Source organism: Gracilinanus agilis, chromosome 5 (assembly GCF_016433145.1).
Source record: "Gracilinanus agilis isolate LMUSP501 chromosome 5, AgileGrace, whole genome shotgun sequence".
NCBI lineage: Eukaryota > Metazoa > Chordata > Mammalia > Didelphimorphia > Didelphidae > Gracilinanus > Gracilinanus agilis.
The window spans coordinates 284,639,162-284,654,769 of NC_058134.1; the positions used below are offsets into that span (position 1 = coordinate 284,639,162).

The following is a 15,608-nucleotide window of genomic DNA, read 5'->3' on the forward strand; positions in this document are numbered from 1 at the left end:
TTGTTTATTCCCCAACATTTTGTTATCCTGTCCTAGTTCTACCCCTTCTTCTTAAGCTATTTCCTTTTAAACCAGTGGTTTGTTTTAGACCAGTCCCCCTTATCCCCTCCCTTGATGAATTTCCCTTTCTACCTCCTCCATTTTTATTCCCTCTTTCTATTTTTAAGGCCTAATAAATTCCCTCCCCCCTCTCCTCCCTTCCTTTTTTTGACCTCCCCACTCCCCTTCTCCCCTTGGGTAATCTCTTCTGACTTTCTCAGTAGGGTTAGATAGAGTTCTATATCCGAATGGATATAGCTACTCTTCCCTCTCAGGTTTGATTCTGCTGAGAGTAAGGTTTAATATTACCTCTTAATGCTCTCTTCCTCTCCTTTTCATAATAGTATTCATCCCCTCCCCTTCCCATGCCCTCTTTGTGTGGTATAGAATATCCTATTTTTCTTATTCATTCAAGTTTCTCTTGATGTCATCTACTATTCACTCCCCTCTTTCTCCTATGATAATTAGATTAAGTGTACACTGCCCATCTTTAGATTTAATCACAAAAGGTAAGGGTACCTCCAATCCTGTGAAGTCCTAACTGATTGACTGTATCCTATTATTAGCATTGGAGATAATAGTCCATAGAAAGGTGGATACCATTTTTGGAACACATTGAATTCCTGAATTTTTATTTTACTATTGCCTTTTATTTTTCAAATAGAATATATGATTTCCCCCCTTGTACTTAAAAGTACATATAATCAATATAAATTTTTGATTCTGCAGTAATATGTTTAAAATATATTTTCTATAATATTAATGCATACCCCCAAAAGCCCTAGACTATGGTAACCTATCATTTATTATTAAATATTATAAGACTGTGATTAATGATTCTGTCTGATTCTGGAAGATTCCAACAGAGCCAATATATAGTGCCATGGAGCACGAGGTCAAAAAAGACCATACCAATCCAAGTAGGATTGTTGAACTTCTATGCTAATACTAAAGGACTTGAACCTAGTGTGAGACTCAAAGTTGCAACACTTGACATATGTTAAATCATAGGACTCTTTGTAGTACACTACCAGTTGAATACCAAAGGCTGGCCATCCTCATTGTGGCTCCCCTATCCCTGAGAATGAAGCAAAATCAGACCAGGAAATGTACACTTCCCTTTTACATAAAAGTCTAGTTCTCTTTTCTCTTATGATATGCCAACTTGCTATAGTCTTGGCTGCCAATGGGTAAGTGCAATATTACTGCAATTTGTCCTACAGGTTTATGGTACAGAATTTACTTTAATTGAACCCTAATACAAGGGCCTGTTATGAATTTATTCTTTTTTAATCTGAAAAAAATTTATATACATAGATTTTTGATATTTTGATTCTTATTTTGAATTTTTATTTCTCCCAAAATTTATTTTTTTATGTTTTTGTTTTTTCTTTTGATAACTGACTCATACCCCTATAACTCAATGATATATTCTGAGTTGATCTGTTTGTTGGTCAAACACCCTCTTCAGGAGGGATTGTATTTTTATAAAAATCCAAGTTTTAAAATTTTGTTCAAGACAATTTTTCAGAAAAAGAAGTCTGCTAATGCTTTGAAACCAGAAAATGGACTATTTGCCTGAAGAAATGTAAACTGAATCAAGATGATCCAGAAAAGATGCCTGCAGAAATCTACACTGAATCAAGAGAATCCAAAATGAACTTTGGGGTGCAACTAATTGAACTTGAGAGGATTGAATACAATTATTTGAATTGTAAACTCTTATGCCAAGGGGATTGCCCCCTAATTGGCTTTTTGTCAATGCGCCTAGCAAAACATTGATTTTGCTTTCTCTCTTTCTATCTCTTCTACTTACCTTTTATCTCTAAGTATTGTAGTTAGAACTTTCAGGATACAAGATGATTTTGTTAAATGATCAATTGGGGAGACCAGTCTCCCAGATGATCCTAGGGGGGATTGTGATAATTAGATTAAGTCTATACTGCCTATCTTTAGATTTAATCACCAAAGGTGAGAGTACCTCCAATCTTGGGAGGTCCTAACCCAGGTGTGCTAGAGTGAGTGATAAATCAGAATCGACTGAACCACCCCCTAGGAGGTCTATGAGAATCATCTATTGTGATTGGACATGCAGGCTAGGGGAAGGCACTGGACGTGATGCATAAGTGATCACTTTAAAAGAGGGAATTGAGTGAGTGTTCTTCTGGTTTTGTGAAGGTGCCCTGAGGGAGCTTTGCTAGTTTGTGACTGAGGCTGTTCCACGTAGTGAGTTTAAAGACTGAATCTTCCTGAACTTCTATTAAGAACCTTCTTTTTTAGGCTCTGTGAATGAAGTTTTCTCCATTCACCTCCTGGCCTCAGGCCCTTTAACCCTTGGCTGAGGGTTAAGATCTACCTGGATTAATTAGTGTGATAGATTCTTATTTCCTTACTTCATTTCTCTCTTCTCTCATGTAAATAAACTTCCTTAAAAGTCAATTTTGATTTGAGAATATTCTTAATTGAGGATTGATAATAGTTTAATCCTCTGGCGACCATTTTTCAATATATTAAACCCATAAAACCCCTTTTGCACCCGTACATCCCCCTTCTCATCTTAGACCATTTACACCTAACATAACACCTAACATTAGACCATTTAAACCTAAGATTACACCTAACATTTCTCCATATAGGAATACAAATAATTTGATCTTATTAAAGCCCTTAAAGAGGCAATTTTAAAAATAAGAGTTTTCTTTCTTTCCCCTCTGTTTCTTATTTACCTTTTCATGTTTCTCTTGATTTTTGTGGTTGGATGTCGAACTTTCCATTTAGTCCTGGTCTTTTCTGTGCAAATACTTGGAAATATTCTATTTTGTTGAATGTCCATAATTTCCCCTGGAAGTATATAGTCATTTTTGATGGGTAAATGATCCTTGGCTGTAGACCCAGTTCTCTTGCCTTTCTGAATATCATATTCCAAGCCTTGCAGTTTCATAGTGTAGAGGCTGCCAGATCCTGTGTGATCCCAATTGGTGCTCCTTGATATCTGAATTGTCTTTTTCTGGCTTCTTGTAAAATTTTTCTTTTACTTGGAATCTCTTGAATTTAGCTATTATATTCCTGGGGGTTGTCTTTTCAGGGTTTAGTGTAGAGCAGTGGTTCCCAAACTTTTTTGGCCTACCACCCCCTTTCCAGAAAAAAATATTACTTAGCCCCTTGGAAATTATTTTTTTTAATTTTAATAGCAATTAATAGGAAAAATAAATGCACCTGTGGCCATCATTATCCCCCTGGATTGCTACAGCACCCACCAGGGAGCAGTAGTACCCACTTTGGGAATCACTGGTGTAGAGGGTGACTTATGGATCCTTTCAATGTCTATGTTGCCCTCTTGTTGTAGAACTTCAGGGCAGTTTGGCTGAATAATTTCTTTTACTATGGAGTCCAAATTTCTATTAATTTCTGCTTTTTCAGGAAGACCAATGATTCTCAGATTCTCTCTTCTAGACCTGTTTTCTTGATCTGTCAAATTCTGAGTGAGATATTTCATGTTTCCTTCTATTTTATCAGTCTTTTAACTTTGCTTTATTTGTTCTTTTTGTCTTGAGAGATCATTGGCTTCTACTTGCCCAATTCTGGTCTTTAGAGAATGGTTTTCTGTTATAATCTCATGATTTCCCTTTTCAATTTAGTCTATCCTGTTTTCCAGCTGTTTAATTTTGGTTTCCAATTGGGACTTTCTGTCTTTTAACCTGTTAATTTCCTTTTAAGCTATTTCCCACTTCTCTCACCAAATCTCTTCCATATTTCTCATGATCTTAGATTTAAACTCTTCAAGAGCTTGTGACCAATTTTCATTTTTTTGGTAAGTTTTGGATATGATTACTTGTTTATTCTCCTCTTCTGTTTGCTCTGTTGTCTGGATTTTTTCTGTGTAAAAGTTGTTAAGTGTTAAAGATTTCTTCTTGATCTTTCTCTTTTGGGGTCCTTGTGACTGGCTTGCCATTGTTAGCTGTGTGCCCTCTCAACTTTATCCTCACACCCAGGGTCTGTCTGTGCTCCTTAATCTCCTGAGGTCTCAGGTCTAGTTGTTCTCAGGGTCAAGCCTCCTGGTGGTCACCTTGCTTGTTCCTCTGCCTGAAGCTCCTTTAACAGTCTCAGGGAGCTGCTTCCACAGTAATGCACCCCTCTGCACTGGGTCCCCACCAAAGGTCTGCGCCTGGGCTCAGGGTCTCCATCTGAGCCTGCATCCACGCCTGCATCCACCCCTGCATCCATGTCTGCACTCAAGGTCTGTGTTCAAAGTCCAGTACTTTAGCCTCTTGGGGTCTTACGTCTTTCTGCTCTCAGGAGCAGGCCCTGGTAATCCCAGGTAGCTGCCAAGAGCTTAATGGATGCCCTAAACTTACTCTAATTCTTGTGAGCTGGCTTTGGCCCTGTAGGTGGTGGGGGGAGGGAGTGGTTTGCTCAGCTTGCATTTTAGTGAGAGCTATTTCTTTCCCTTATAGCATGGAAATGCCCCAACCCCATGTACCTCCAACGTTGTGCAATGTGGTCCCTTTGTTTGTCTGGATTTGTTTTTATGTCCTCTTGAGGAGTCCTATATGTATGGGTTAGGAGAGGTTAAGCAGCTGCTTTTTACTCTGCCACCATCTTAACCTGGAAGCCTCCACTCCATTAACCCTTGAGACTGTTGATGCCTGAAATTCTCACCCTAGGCTTTTCTGAAGCTTTTGATCTCACATTGGGCTTGATCAAGTCATGTACACAGCAAACTGCCTTGCTCTCCAGACTTTGACAAGAGTCTCAGGGGACCCAGCTTTGGGTCCACCAAGTACTCTAAACTGGGAAATATGTTTTTGCCATAGGCCCTGGCTGGGACTCCTCATCTTGCGCTAGTCCCACACAGATCAGGTTGCTTCAGCACTGACTGTCTTGGGCTAGAATTCCGGACCCCACTGACAGTTTGCTTGGAATCTCAAAGATGTGCTTTGGCTTGGACTTCTATCTGCACAGGTAGGGTATCAAGGTCTGGATGATACCTTGATCTCAGTTTCAGAACCTGGCACAGTATATGTGGGGTGGGGTGGTAGGGCTTGCTCTTCGTTTGCTCCTCACTCTTTGCAGTAGCCTCCCTCTGGCTATGATCCCCTCTCACCCCAGTGCCCCAGATGTTCTCTGCCTACCTTTTATGTTTTTCTCTTCTTGAAGGTTGCTTCATTCTGTCTCCTTGCTGTTTTTTCATTCCTGCATTAGTTTTGTGGTGTTATTTTAAGATTGATCGAAGGGGATATTGGTGGTTTTGAGTTCCCTGCTCCTACTCCACCATCTTGGCTCCAGAACCCTTAAAATCAGTATTATTAATAAAATCAATACAAAAGTTTTTAAATAAAACACTAGCAAGTAGGTCACAACAAAATTAGTAAGATAATAGATGATAGCCAGGGTGTATTGATGAAATGAATATAAAACTGATTCAGTATAAGACTATAACAAGAATATTTTGTTAGTAATATTAATTTAAGAAAAATAATTGTGATTGATGATGAAGAATTTGGATAAAATCTGATACCTTTTCTTTTTTTTCACCACATTATAAATCCTCAAAATAAATAGTTCTTTAAAATTTTAGTCAATAATATCTATTTTAAATGAAAATTAGACATTACATGTAATGGAGAAAAGTTAGAGGACTCTTCAATAAGATTAGTGATAAAGCATGGATGCCTATTATCAAGACAACAAATTTTAATGAGATTGACTTTGCTAGTATTGATTTACATCACTTTTAAATTTAATTTTATTATTATTTATATATTATTGTTATGTATTAATATTACATCTCATTATTTTTATTCATATTATTACATTGTTGTGATCAAAACCAGGCTTAACAATTAATTTCTTGGTGTTTTTGTAGTTCTTTCAGTTGTGTCTGACTATTCATGACCCTATTTGGAGTTTCCTTGGAAAATATATTAAAATGTTTTACCATTTTCTTCTTCAGCTAATTTTACTGATGAGGAAGCTAAGGCAAACAGGGTTGAATGACTTGCCCAAATTCACACAGCTAGTAAGTATATGAAGCCATATTCAAACTCAGGAAAATGAATCTTCTTGAGTCAAGGCATAGTACACTGTGAGCTGTGCTATCAAGCTGCCCAAATAATGCATAACCCTGCAATTATTCCAGTCATTATAAATTCCATTAGAGTATTTTATAATTACATTTTGATAAAATTTAAGTACTGTAATGTCCAGAAAGTGGTTAATGATATAGGGGATATTGAATATCAGAGTGGCATAGTTCTGAGGGCTGAGTTATCTCCAGAGAGTGAAATAGATTCCTGTTAGGGAGTTTAAAAAAACAGATTTTTCGGGTGGAAGAGTGACTGAGGTCAGCATTGGGGTGTGATTGGGACTATTATAAGAGCCCTGAATGAGAAAAACATGAGGAAGATAAATTAATACTGCAGGCTAATCAACTTGGGCTACTGCTGATCAGGAATTTTATGAGAAAATCCATCAGTCTTACTAGAATAGGACAATGAATGGACATAAAAAGATATGAGGGAAATGACTTTATAACAGAGATAAGGAGAAAGGAACTTCTTTCAGAGAAAATGATGCAATCAGGATATCACTCTCTCTGCTCTCAATCCCAAAATGTCCCAAGAAAATCTCTTTTGCTCCTCTTGGGAGTCTAGATTAAAAATCCTTTAGATAATAGAGGGTCTCATCATAAGATACCAGACTCTTGGCCCAATATTGGACTCTTACTACTGTGTACCTAATCTGTGAATGATAACATTGTTATATCCCAGTCTGTATGGGCATAAGCTACACAGTTGCCTGGTGAAAGAATTTTGCCAGAGTGTGATCATATGGAAGATTCATTAATGATTTTTGAAGTTAGGTCTCCAAGGGCCCTTTTGTTTGTGCCTTCACTTGATCCCCATGGACCCAGAGTAGAATCATTAGATAAAACAATCACCCATTGTTAGAATACAATTTGGAGAAAATTTTGCTTTCTTACTCAGGTATTACAACCTTCTATGATACAAACAGGAACAGAACCTCACAGACTCATCTCTTCATAATGGTCCTGTCATTCCTTCAGTTATATTGAGTGAATATAAATATTTTCTACTTTGAAAAGTATCTCTGATTCAAAGTCAGTTTAGAATTAGTTGCTCATGGGAGAAGTATCTAGGATTGGAAGCTTAGGTATTCCAGAATGTGTAAATATAGAAGAATCCATTGTTAGGATTGTCTGAGGGTATAAAATTGCCTGGAAGTCCACATATACTTCTCCACTAACATAGCCCTGCTCAGTATTGAGTCACACAGTTAAAAGCAAACATTTATCAAGTGCCTACTCCATATGAATTGCTATACAAAGGAGATATTATGATAGGGGAAAACATAGTCCTGTCTTCCAGAACCTCACATTCTAATGCTTACCAAGGACATTTAAGGTGAAACTGCTCTTCAAGAAATAAAGTATTTCCAGAAATGTAAGTATGAGAAGAGTTCTTTTCCCTGTAATAATGGAAAATGTATTCATTATTTCCAATATGAAAAAGCACAGATGTGAGACCTTTGTTTTTCGAAAAAGGCCTAATCATTATTACAGATGTTTTGAAGAGGAAATCAAATCATTATTTTGATATTCCTTTTCTTCTTCATCATGGCCTCCGATTTTTATCCTTTGGTGAGAGGATCATAAGACCAGCTCCCCACACTGTGGATTGCTTATATTATTTGAGGCTAGACACCCTCAAAAAGAAATATACCTCACTCAGTCTCATACTATACACTTCTTTAAGTAGTATTATTGTAAATATATCCTTTCAATATATAGGGTTTTTTAAAAAGCCTTAACTTCCATCTTGGAATCAATACTGTATATTGGTTCCAAAGAATAAAAGTGGTAAGGGCTAGGCAATGGGGGTTAAGTGACTTGCCCAGGGTCACACAGTTGGGAAGTATCTGAGGCAAGATTTGAACCTAAGGACCTCCTGTCTCTAGGCTTGGCTCTCAATCGACAGAGCTACCCAGCTCTCCCCAATATATAGACTTCTTAATTGAAAATGTGAATACTCCATAGGAAGTCCACACTTTAGGGTTCAAACTCTAAAGGGGTGTTTTAGTTGAGGGCTTCCTTTTTAAGAAGCTCTAAGAGAGTAGAACTATTGATATAGCCCATTGATGGGCAAACTTTTTAAAGAGGGGGCCAAAGGAAAGGAAATGCTTATCTGTCAGTCTGTTTCTAAGGCAAGTATTTCAAAGTTTCATTGTATTGTATCCTACTCATTGTATTTGTCAGATTAGGAATAATGTTATGAGGCTGGTTAGAACATTTCAGGGGGCCTGCATCTGGCCCAAGGGCTGTAGTTTGCCCATCACTGATATAGCCTTATAGGGAGAGAAGAAGTGAAATTGATGAGAAGGTGGTCCTTTATGTTCAGGAAAGGGAGAGCTAGAAGTAAAAATAATTCTGCAGTTATAGGGCATGAGGTGGATAGGGAAGAGGCTTATAGAAAGTTCCAGAAAATAGTTCAAGAAAGTCTCTACTAATGCCAAAATTCCTAGGCAAATAGTCACTCCTTATGTGCTCTTTCCTAGAACACATGTAATAAGAATTTTCCCATCTCTAGTTATAGTCTAGTCATTTGAATCAATATTCCTTGCTATGTCCTAGGCTTGGTAATGGATACAACTGTATTTTGTTAACTTGACACACAGCAGAAGTTGACACAAATCACCTTACTGCAAGGCAGGAGTCTCAATTCTACAGACACAGAGAATGCCATTCAGTTATCTTTTTTGGAAATTTCATACAGTAATTAAGTAAAATATGTAGCTAATTAGTGTCTCCTAAGGAAGCTTTTCCCTTGCAGTATGGAGTAAAATTGAATGCAGAGGAGAAACATTTAAGTATCTACTGGAAATAATTAATTATGATTATAGGATTACAATTGTGACAAGATCTTTTGCACTTCGCAGACCAACAAATTTAGTTTTATCAGTCAAAATAGGGCAATAAATCTCTTGACATAAACCACCAATTAGAAAAAGAAAGATTACAGTATTGAGTGCCCTCCTCTGCTTCCTTTTTGTGAATTCATTCACTGAGCTACCTGAAACCTAGACTTCTTCCTCCTCTCTGTTGCCTGAGCTCAGCTCCCTCATTGAACTCACTGAATAAGATTAAACAAAAGAAAATTTTTGTTTTGTCCAATGTGAGTAAGAAGTATCAGGTAGGACAAAGAGTGGAAAGAGATCTTTATGAAGAGACTGATGTCCCAAAGACAGCCTGCAACTCCTCCATAATTTTTTCTTATAGCAGGGCCACTATTCATTTTGTGACAGCTTTTTCTTCTTCTAAGGAAAGGAAGACACTAAGGCAGTGATTCCCAAAGTGGGTGCCACCACCCCCTGGTGGGAGCTGCAGCAATCCAGGAGGGTGGTGATGGCCACAGGAGCATTTATCTTTTTATTAATTGCTATTAAAATGTAAAAAACATTAATTTCCAGGGGGCTAAGTAATATTTTTTCTGGAAAGGGGGTGGTAGGCCAAAAAAGTTTGGGAACCACTACACTAAGGCAAATATAGAAAGTATGAAAGCAGTAAAGTTAGCCATAGAACTAAGAATGGTACAGAATAAGGAGCTTCTAATCAGTTCATATTTGATCAATACAAGTAAGGCAAAAGGATGGCAAAATGGCAAGAGAGGCAGAATATGAGAGAAGTAACATTGAAGGTACATGTGGAACTGAAATGGCCTCCCAGTTGTTTAGAGTTGGAAAGGACAGTTAATTAGATTACTTCCCTCATTTGCCAGTCACCACTACTCCTTAGGTAAGATGTTGTAGATATATTAACCAAATGCTGGAGTGACTATATCTCATTTGTGTCATTTAGGTCAAGAGTTAGGCATGATGGCATTGTGAGTCTATGTCTGGGTGAAGTATTTATGAACAGACTTTGTGAATGGAGAGCAGGTTGGAATTGTGGACTCTGTGTGCCTTGTTGTTTAAAGTGTATATCTATAACTGGACTGGACTTCAGAGATCATCTAGATCAGTGTTGGTAAAATATTGGCACTTGTGTTAAGCTGTGTTGTGCACACAACAGCTGTCATGGTGGAACTGCTCCATCTCCCATCTACCCAGCTCCCAAAGACATTTTAAAAATATCTTGCCCCTCTGTCCAGCCACCCAAAGCAAGCACTTCTTCCCCCTACTCTCTGGGGTAATGTGGGGCATTCATAGGCAGCTTGAAGGTGCAGTTTGGGCACATGAACTTGAAAACATTGACCAATGCTGATCTAGACCATCACGGTCACTTTACAAATGAGGAAAGTGAAACCCAGGTAGTTCAAATGACTTGCTGAGATCACACAGGTGGGAAGCATCAGAGTCAATATATAAAGCCTTGTCTTCTGAGTTCAAAGTCATTGTTCATTCCACACTACCATCTTGCCTCAATGTCAGAGTTAGCAATAGTGAATGAGACTAAAATACCTTTCAGATGAGTTGGGGGTGGGGTGACATCCTAATTACATTTGAGAATGTAGAAAGAGAGGTTGATAAGCCTGGTAGACATCAATACTCTTTAGGAAGACTTAGAGTCTAAACATTATTGATGTTTGTTTATAGCATAGAATCCCAGAGTATATGAGTGGTGTGGGATCAATTTAGTTTAACTCCTCAAGCATTTATTAAAATCCAATTATGTGTCATTCATTCTGCAATGTAATAGGAACATAAAGATAAAAGTAAAGCAGCTTTTGGTTTGAGTAGGAAATAGATTATTCCTTGGGTAAGTTGAGGATGAATAAGAATCTGGAAATGAAAAGTTATTTATAGGAAACAAGTGTAAAACCTGTTTAAGTAGCTTAGAGAATTCATGAAAGGTAGCACTAGGAAAGAAAACTAAAAAGTTAGGTGAGAGAGAGTCAGATTTTGGAGCATTTTCAGTGTCAATCAGACTATTTTTCCCCCAAAAGGAACTGGGAAATCCCTGAAGATTTTTGTGCCAAATATTCCTTTGGCTGCTGCTCTATGGTAGATGGATTTGAGAGGGAAGGCATTAGCAGTTGGGAGACAAATTAATCAGTGCCTACAATAGTTTAGGAGAGAAGTGATGAAGGTTTGAACTAGGGTGAATGATGTGTGAGCCCAGAAAAGAGAAGTTATTGGGAGAGATGTTACGGAAGAAAGATTGACAAGATTTTGCACTTAATTGGATATATGAGCTGAGGAGGAGAAAGATGTCATGAGTCACTCCAAAGTACTTTTAGTGTTGCTCTCCACATAAATGAAGCATGTTGCAGAAGGAATGAGTTTAAAGGAAAATGAGTTCTATTTTGGAAATACTGAGTTTGGGAAGTTGACAAGAAATCCAATTAGAGACAATAGCAGGTAGCTAGAAATAGGGGACTAGATTTCAAGGGACAAGTAAGGCCTAGAAAAATAGATATGTTTTCATACATACAAATATATATTTTACATATGTACATGTGTATGCATACACATTCACATATATGTACATTATTTCACTTTATAAATATGTATAATATGGCAACAGAACTCATGGGGACTAATGAAATCACAGAAGTAGAGTATCAAATGAAGAGAAGAAAACTTAAGACAGATTTTTGAGGGACACTTCTTTTGTAGTTAAGAGAAAAGGTAATTTCTATGTAGTGGTCAGACAGGTAGGAAGAGAATTAGGAGAGAGGAATATCACAGAACAAAAATGAGGGAAAAGTATCCTAGAATATGTAGTGGTCTAAAATGTACTGAGAGGTCAAGAAAGATAAGGATTAAGCAAAGGCCATTGGGTTTACTATTAAGAGGACATTGATAATCTTTAAGAGATCTAACATTGTAAGGACTGGGAATGGAGTGATAATTGTAATTTTCATTTTGTTTTGTTTATTTTGTCTATATTGAAGGAGAGGACTCAAAGCATATAGAAGATGTTGATTAAATTGGATAAGATGAGGCTAACTGAAATCAAAGAGAAAGTGCAACTGCTCAAATTTTATATTTCTTCTTTTTTTCTGCAAAGGAAGATGACCTTTATCCTTGATATAACCAAAGTAAAAGAACTTAAGGGTTTGCAATGAATATTATAATGATAGTGAGAGATCACCCAGAACCTGAATGAATTCAAGTCATTCAACCAAAGTGGGATGCAACATTTGGAACTCAAATACCTTGGAAATGTGATTGATTAAAACCTGTTACATTTAAAGCATTGAGAAAAGTGAAAAATATCCCATAGCACTTGAAAAGATCAAGCATTGTTCCAATTTTTAAAAAAAGGAAAAGAAAATAATTTACAAGATATTTGGCAGGGAGTTTACCTTAATTGATGTAAAAATGATACAATGGGTTAACTTATTAATTACTAATGGTAATTAATAATAATGTCCATATCTGAAATATATTGAATGACTGTGCATTAGGGAATTCTTATAAGATTAAATTCAATAGAGAAAAAATTATTATGCCTGGGTTCAAATGTCATCAATTCAGAAATGTAAAGTCATGGTTAAATAGTAATTTTTTCTGGTATATTTAGGATTCCATATGAATTATCAGGATTATCTGGCAGTCCAGAAATTAATGTTATTTGAGCCTTATGGCACTTCTAGAGATAGGGAAGTATGATAGACTCAATGTCCTCTCCATTTGTTACATCGCAGGTAAATTTCAGTTGAGTTCTGGGTAATGTAGTTAAAGGATATTGACATTATAGAGGGAAAAGGTAACTAGAATGGAGAGAGGGTTTAAATTCATCTCATAGGAGAAGTTGAAGAAAATGAAGTAATTTATCTTGGAAAGGAGGAAATGAGAGGTATAGATAGGTTGAGAGTAAGAAGCTTCTTTAAAAATTGGAAGAACTCTCTTACAGATAATTAGTGACTTTTGTTGTATTTGAATCTAAAGGAAAAACTGGGAGCAATATGTAGAATTTCTAAAGACTTGATGTCAGCCAAAAAATAACTCCTAATAATTTGAACTGGCTAAAACTCAATATTCCCAAATGAACAACCTAGATAGGTGGTGGGTATCTTTTAGCAGAAGGTCTTTGGGTGCCGGTGATTTATGACAATTTATATGATATGCTTGGGATGTCTTTCAAGTAACTATTGGAATAGGTTCCAAATGAGATCACTTCCATCATGGATACTCTGTGATTCTTTAGAGAAGCATGGTAAATTTGTAGGAACAAACCTTAAGTAGTCAGTGATGAGACCATTGGAAGTAATGAAATTAAGATAATTTTTGCCCAATAGGATAATCCCCTGGATCATGAACTTAAACAGATGTTATTTAAGAGACTCTGAGATCCTGTTTCTTTATTATCCATAAGTAGCTGAATATATTCAAGAAGAAATCAGGTGAATATAGTAATAGAAAGTGTGGTATGAATTTCTTTGTACATGTTTCCATAATAAAGAGAGAGAGAGAGAGAGAGAGAGAGAGAGAGAGAGAGAGAGAGAGAGAGAGAGAGAGAGAGAGAGAATAGCTGCGGTATACAGCTGATTCATATCAGGGAACCATTTATTTACTTATTATTATATATATTTTTCCAATTACATACATTAGCAATCTTTAACATTTATTTTCTGACATTTTGCAATCCAAATTCTCTCCTCCTCTCTGTTCCCTCCTTCCTCTGCAAAGTGGAAACCAATATGATATGTTATGCATGACATATACTGAAATACATATTTCTATATTCTTGTACAAGACACAAATCAAACATTCAAGAAAAAAGTTCTTGAAAGAAATATAGTGAATGATGGATTGCTTTGATCTGCAATCAGACTCCATCAGTTGCTTCTCTGGTGGTAGATAGCATTTTTCATTGTAAATCTCATGGGTTTGTTGTTGATCCTTGCATTGTTGATAATTGTAAAGTTATTAACAGTTGATTGTTATATAATGTTGTTGTTACTGTGCGCATAGTTCTTCTGGTTCTGCTTGCTTCCAGATTTTTCTGAAATCATGCTGCTCATGATTTCTTTATGGCAACATAGTATTCCATCAAAATCATATGCCACAACTTGTTAGTCATTTCCCAATTAATTGAAATATCTTCATTTCCCAAATCTTTGCCATAATAAAGAGTTGCTATAAATATTTTTGTATGAGTAGGACCTTTTCTCCTTTCTTTGATTTCATTGAGATAGACTTATGAGTGATACTGCTGGGTCTAAAGGTATTCAGTTTTATTTGGGCATGATTCAAAATTTCTCTCCATAATGGTTATATTAGTTCACAGCTCTATCAACAGTGTACAATCTCTCTTTTTTATGCAGAAGTCTGGAATGCAAAACCATACAAAAACAACAATATTCATTCTTCGGGGACTGACAGATGATCCACAGCTACAAGTATTCCTTTTTGTCTTCATGTTTCTTACCTACATTCTGTGTATAACTGGGAACTTGACTATCATCATCCTCACTCTGGTGGATCCCCACCTCAAAACTCCCATGTACTTTTTCCTTCAAAATTTTTCTTTCTTGGAATTATTATTCACAACTGCCTGTATTCCCAGATATTTATACAGCTTATCCACTGGTGATGACACTGTGTCATATAATGCATGTATCACCCAAATATTTTTTATTACTTTCTTGGGTGCAACAGAATTTTTCCTTTTGTCTGCCATGTCCTATGATCGCTATGTGGCCATCTGCAAACCTCTGTATTATACAACCATCATGAACAGCAAAGTCTATAACCTACTCCTCCTGAGTTGTTGGATGACTGGGCTAATAATCATCCTTCCAACACTTGGTATGTATGTTGAGCTGGAATTCTGTGACTCTAATGTCATTGATCATTTTGGCTGTGATCCATCACCACTCCTGAAGATCTCATGCTCTGATACAAGTTCTTTAGACAAAATGATGGTAGTCTTTTCTGTCATATTGCTCATTATCACTTTGGTGTTAGTGGTTCTATCTTATGGACACATTATCCACACTATTCTGAGATTACCCTCTGCCCAGCAAAGAAAAAAGGCCTTTTCCACTTGTTCTTCTCATATGATTGTTGTCTCCATGACTTATGGGACCTGCATCTTCATCTATATCAAGCCCCCTGGGGAGGAACATCTTGTTTTGAACAAGATAGTGTCTGTACTTATGACCTCAGTTGCCCCTGTTATGAACCCTTTTATTTATACACTTAGGAATAAACAAGTGATACAAGCCTTTAAAGACTTAGTCAAAAAAATCACACATCTCTCAAAGATGTAAAAGGCTTCTGAGTAGTCCCAAGTAGTACATGAAAACAGGAATGACTCTTAATTCACCATCCAGAATTCTGGCACTTTTATTATCCCTCTTGTTAGTTATTGGTCTAACCATTTTGAAATTATCAAGGCAAATTTTGACTTGCCTCCAGGAGCATTCACTAGGTAAAGATTTACTCTCGCTCATCTAAATTGTAGTCTATATAATTCCATCTACATTGATAGCAGTTCTTTTTTCTGACAGAACATATATAGAGAAATTCCAGTTAGTATTTCTAAGTATTTCTGATGAAAAGGATAGCCCTCAGGAGACATTTAGAAAAGATAATTCTAG

At 36.7% G+C, this 15,608-nt stretch overlaps 1 protein-coding gene across 1 annotated transcript; it reads left to right on the forward strand.

The window, feature by feature from the left end:
• Positions 1-14,339: 14,339 nt before the first annotated feature.
• On the forward strand, positions 14,340-15,278 carry LOC123249443 (olfactory receptor 6C2-like). The gene has a single exon (XM_044678468.1). It carries the CDS (start codon positions 14,340-14,342, stop codon positions 15,276-15,278), a length of 939 nt encoding a protein of 312 aa, XP_044534403.1.
• Positions 15,279-15,608: the final 330 nt, after the last annotated feature.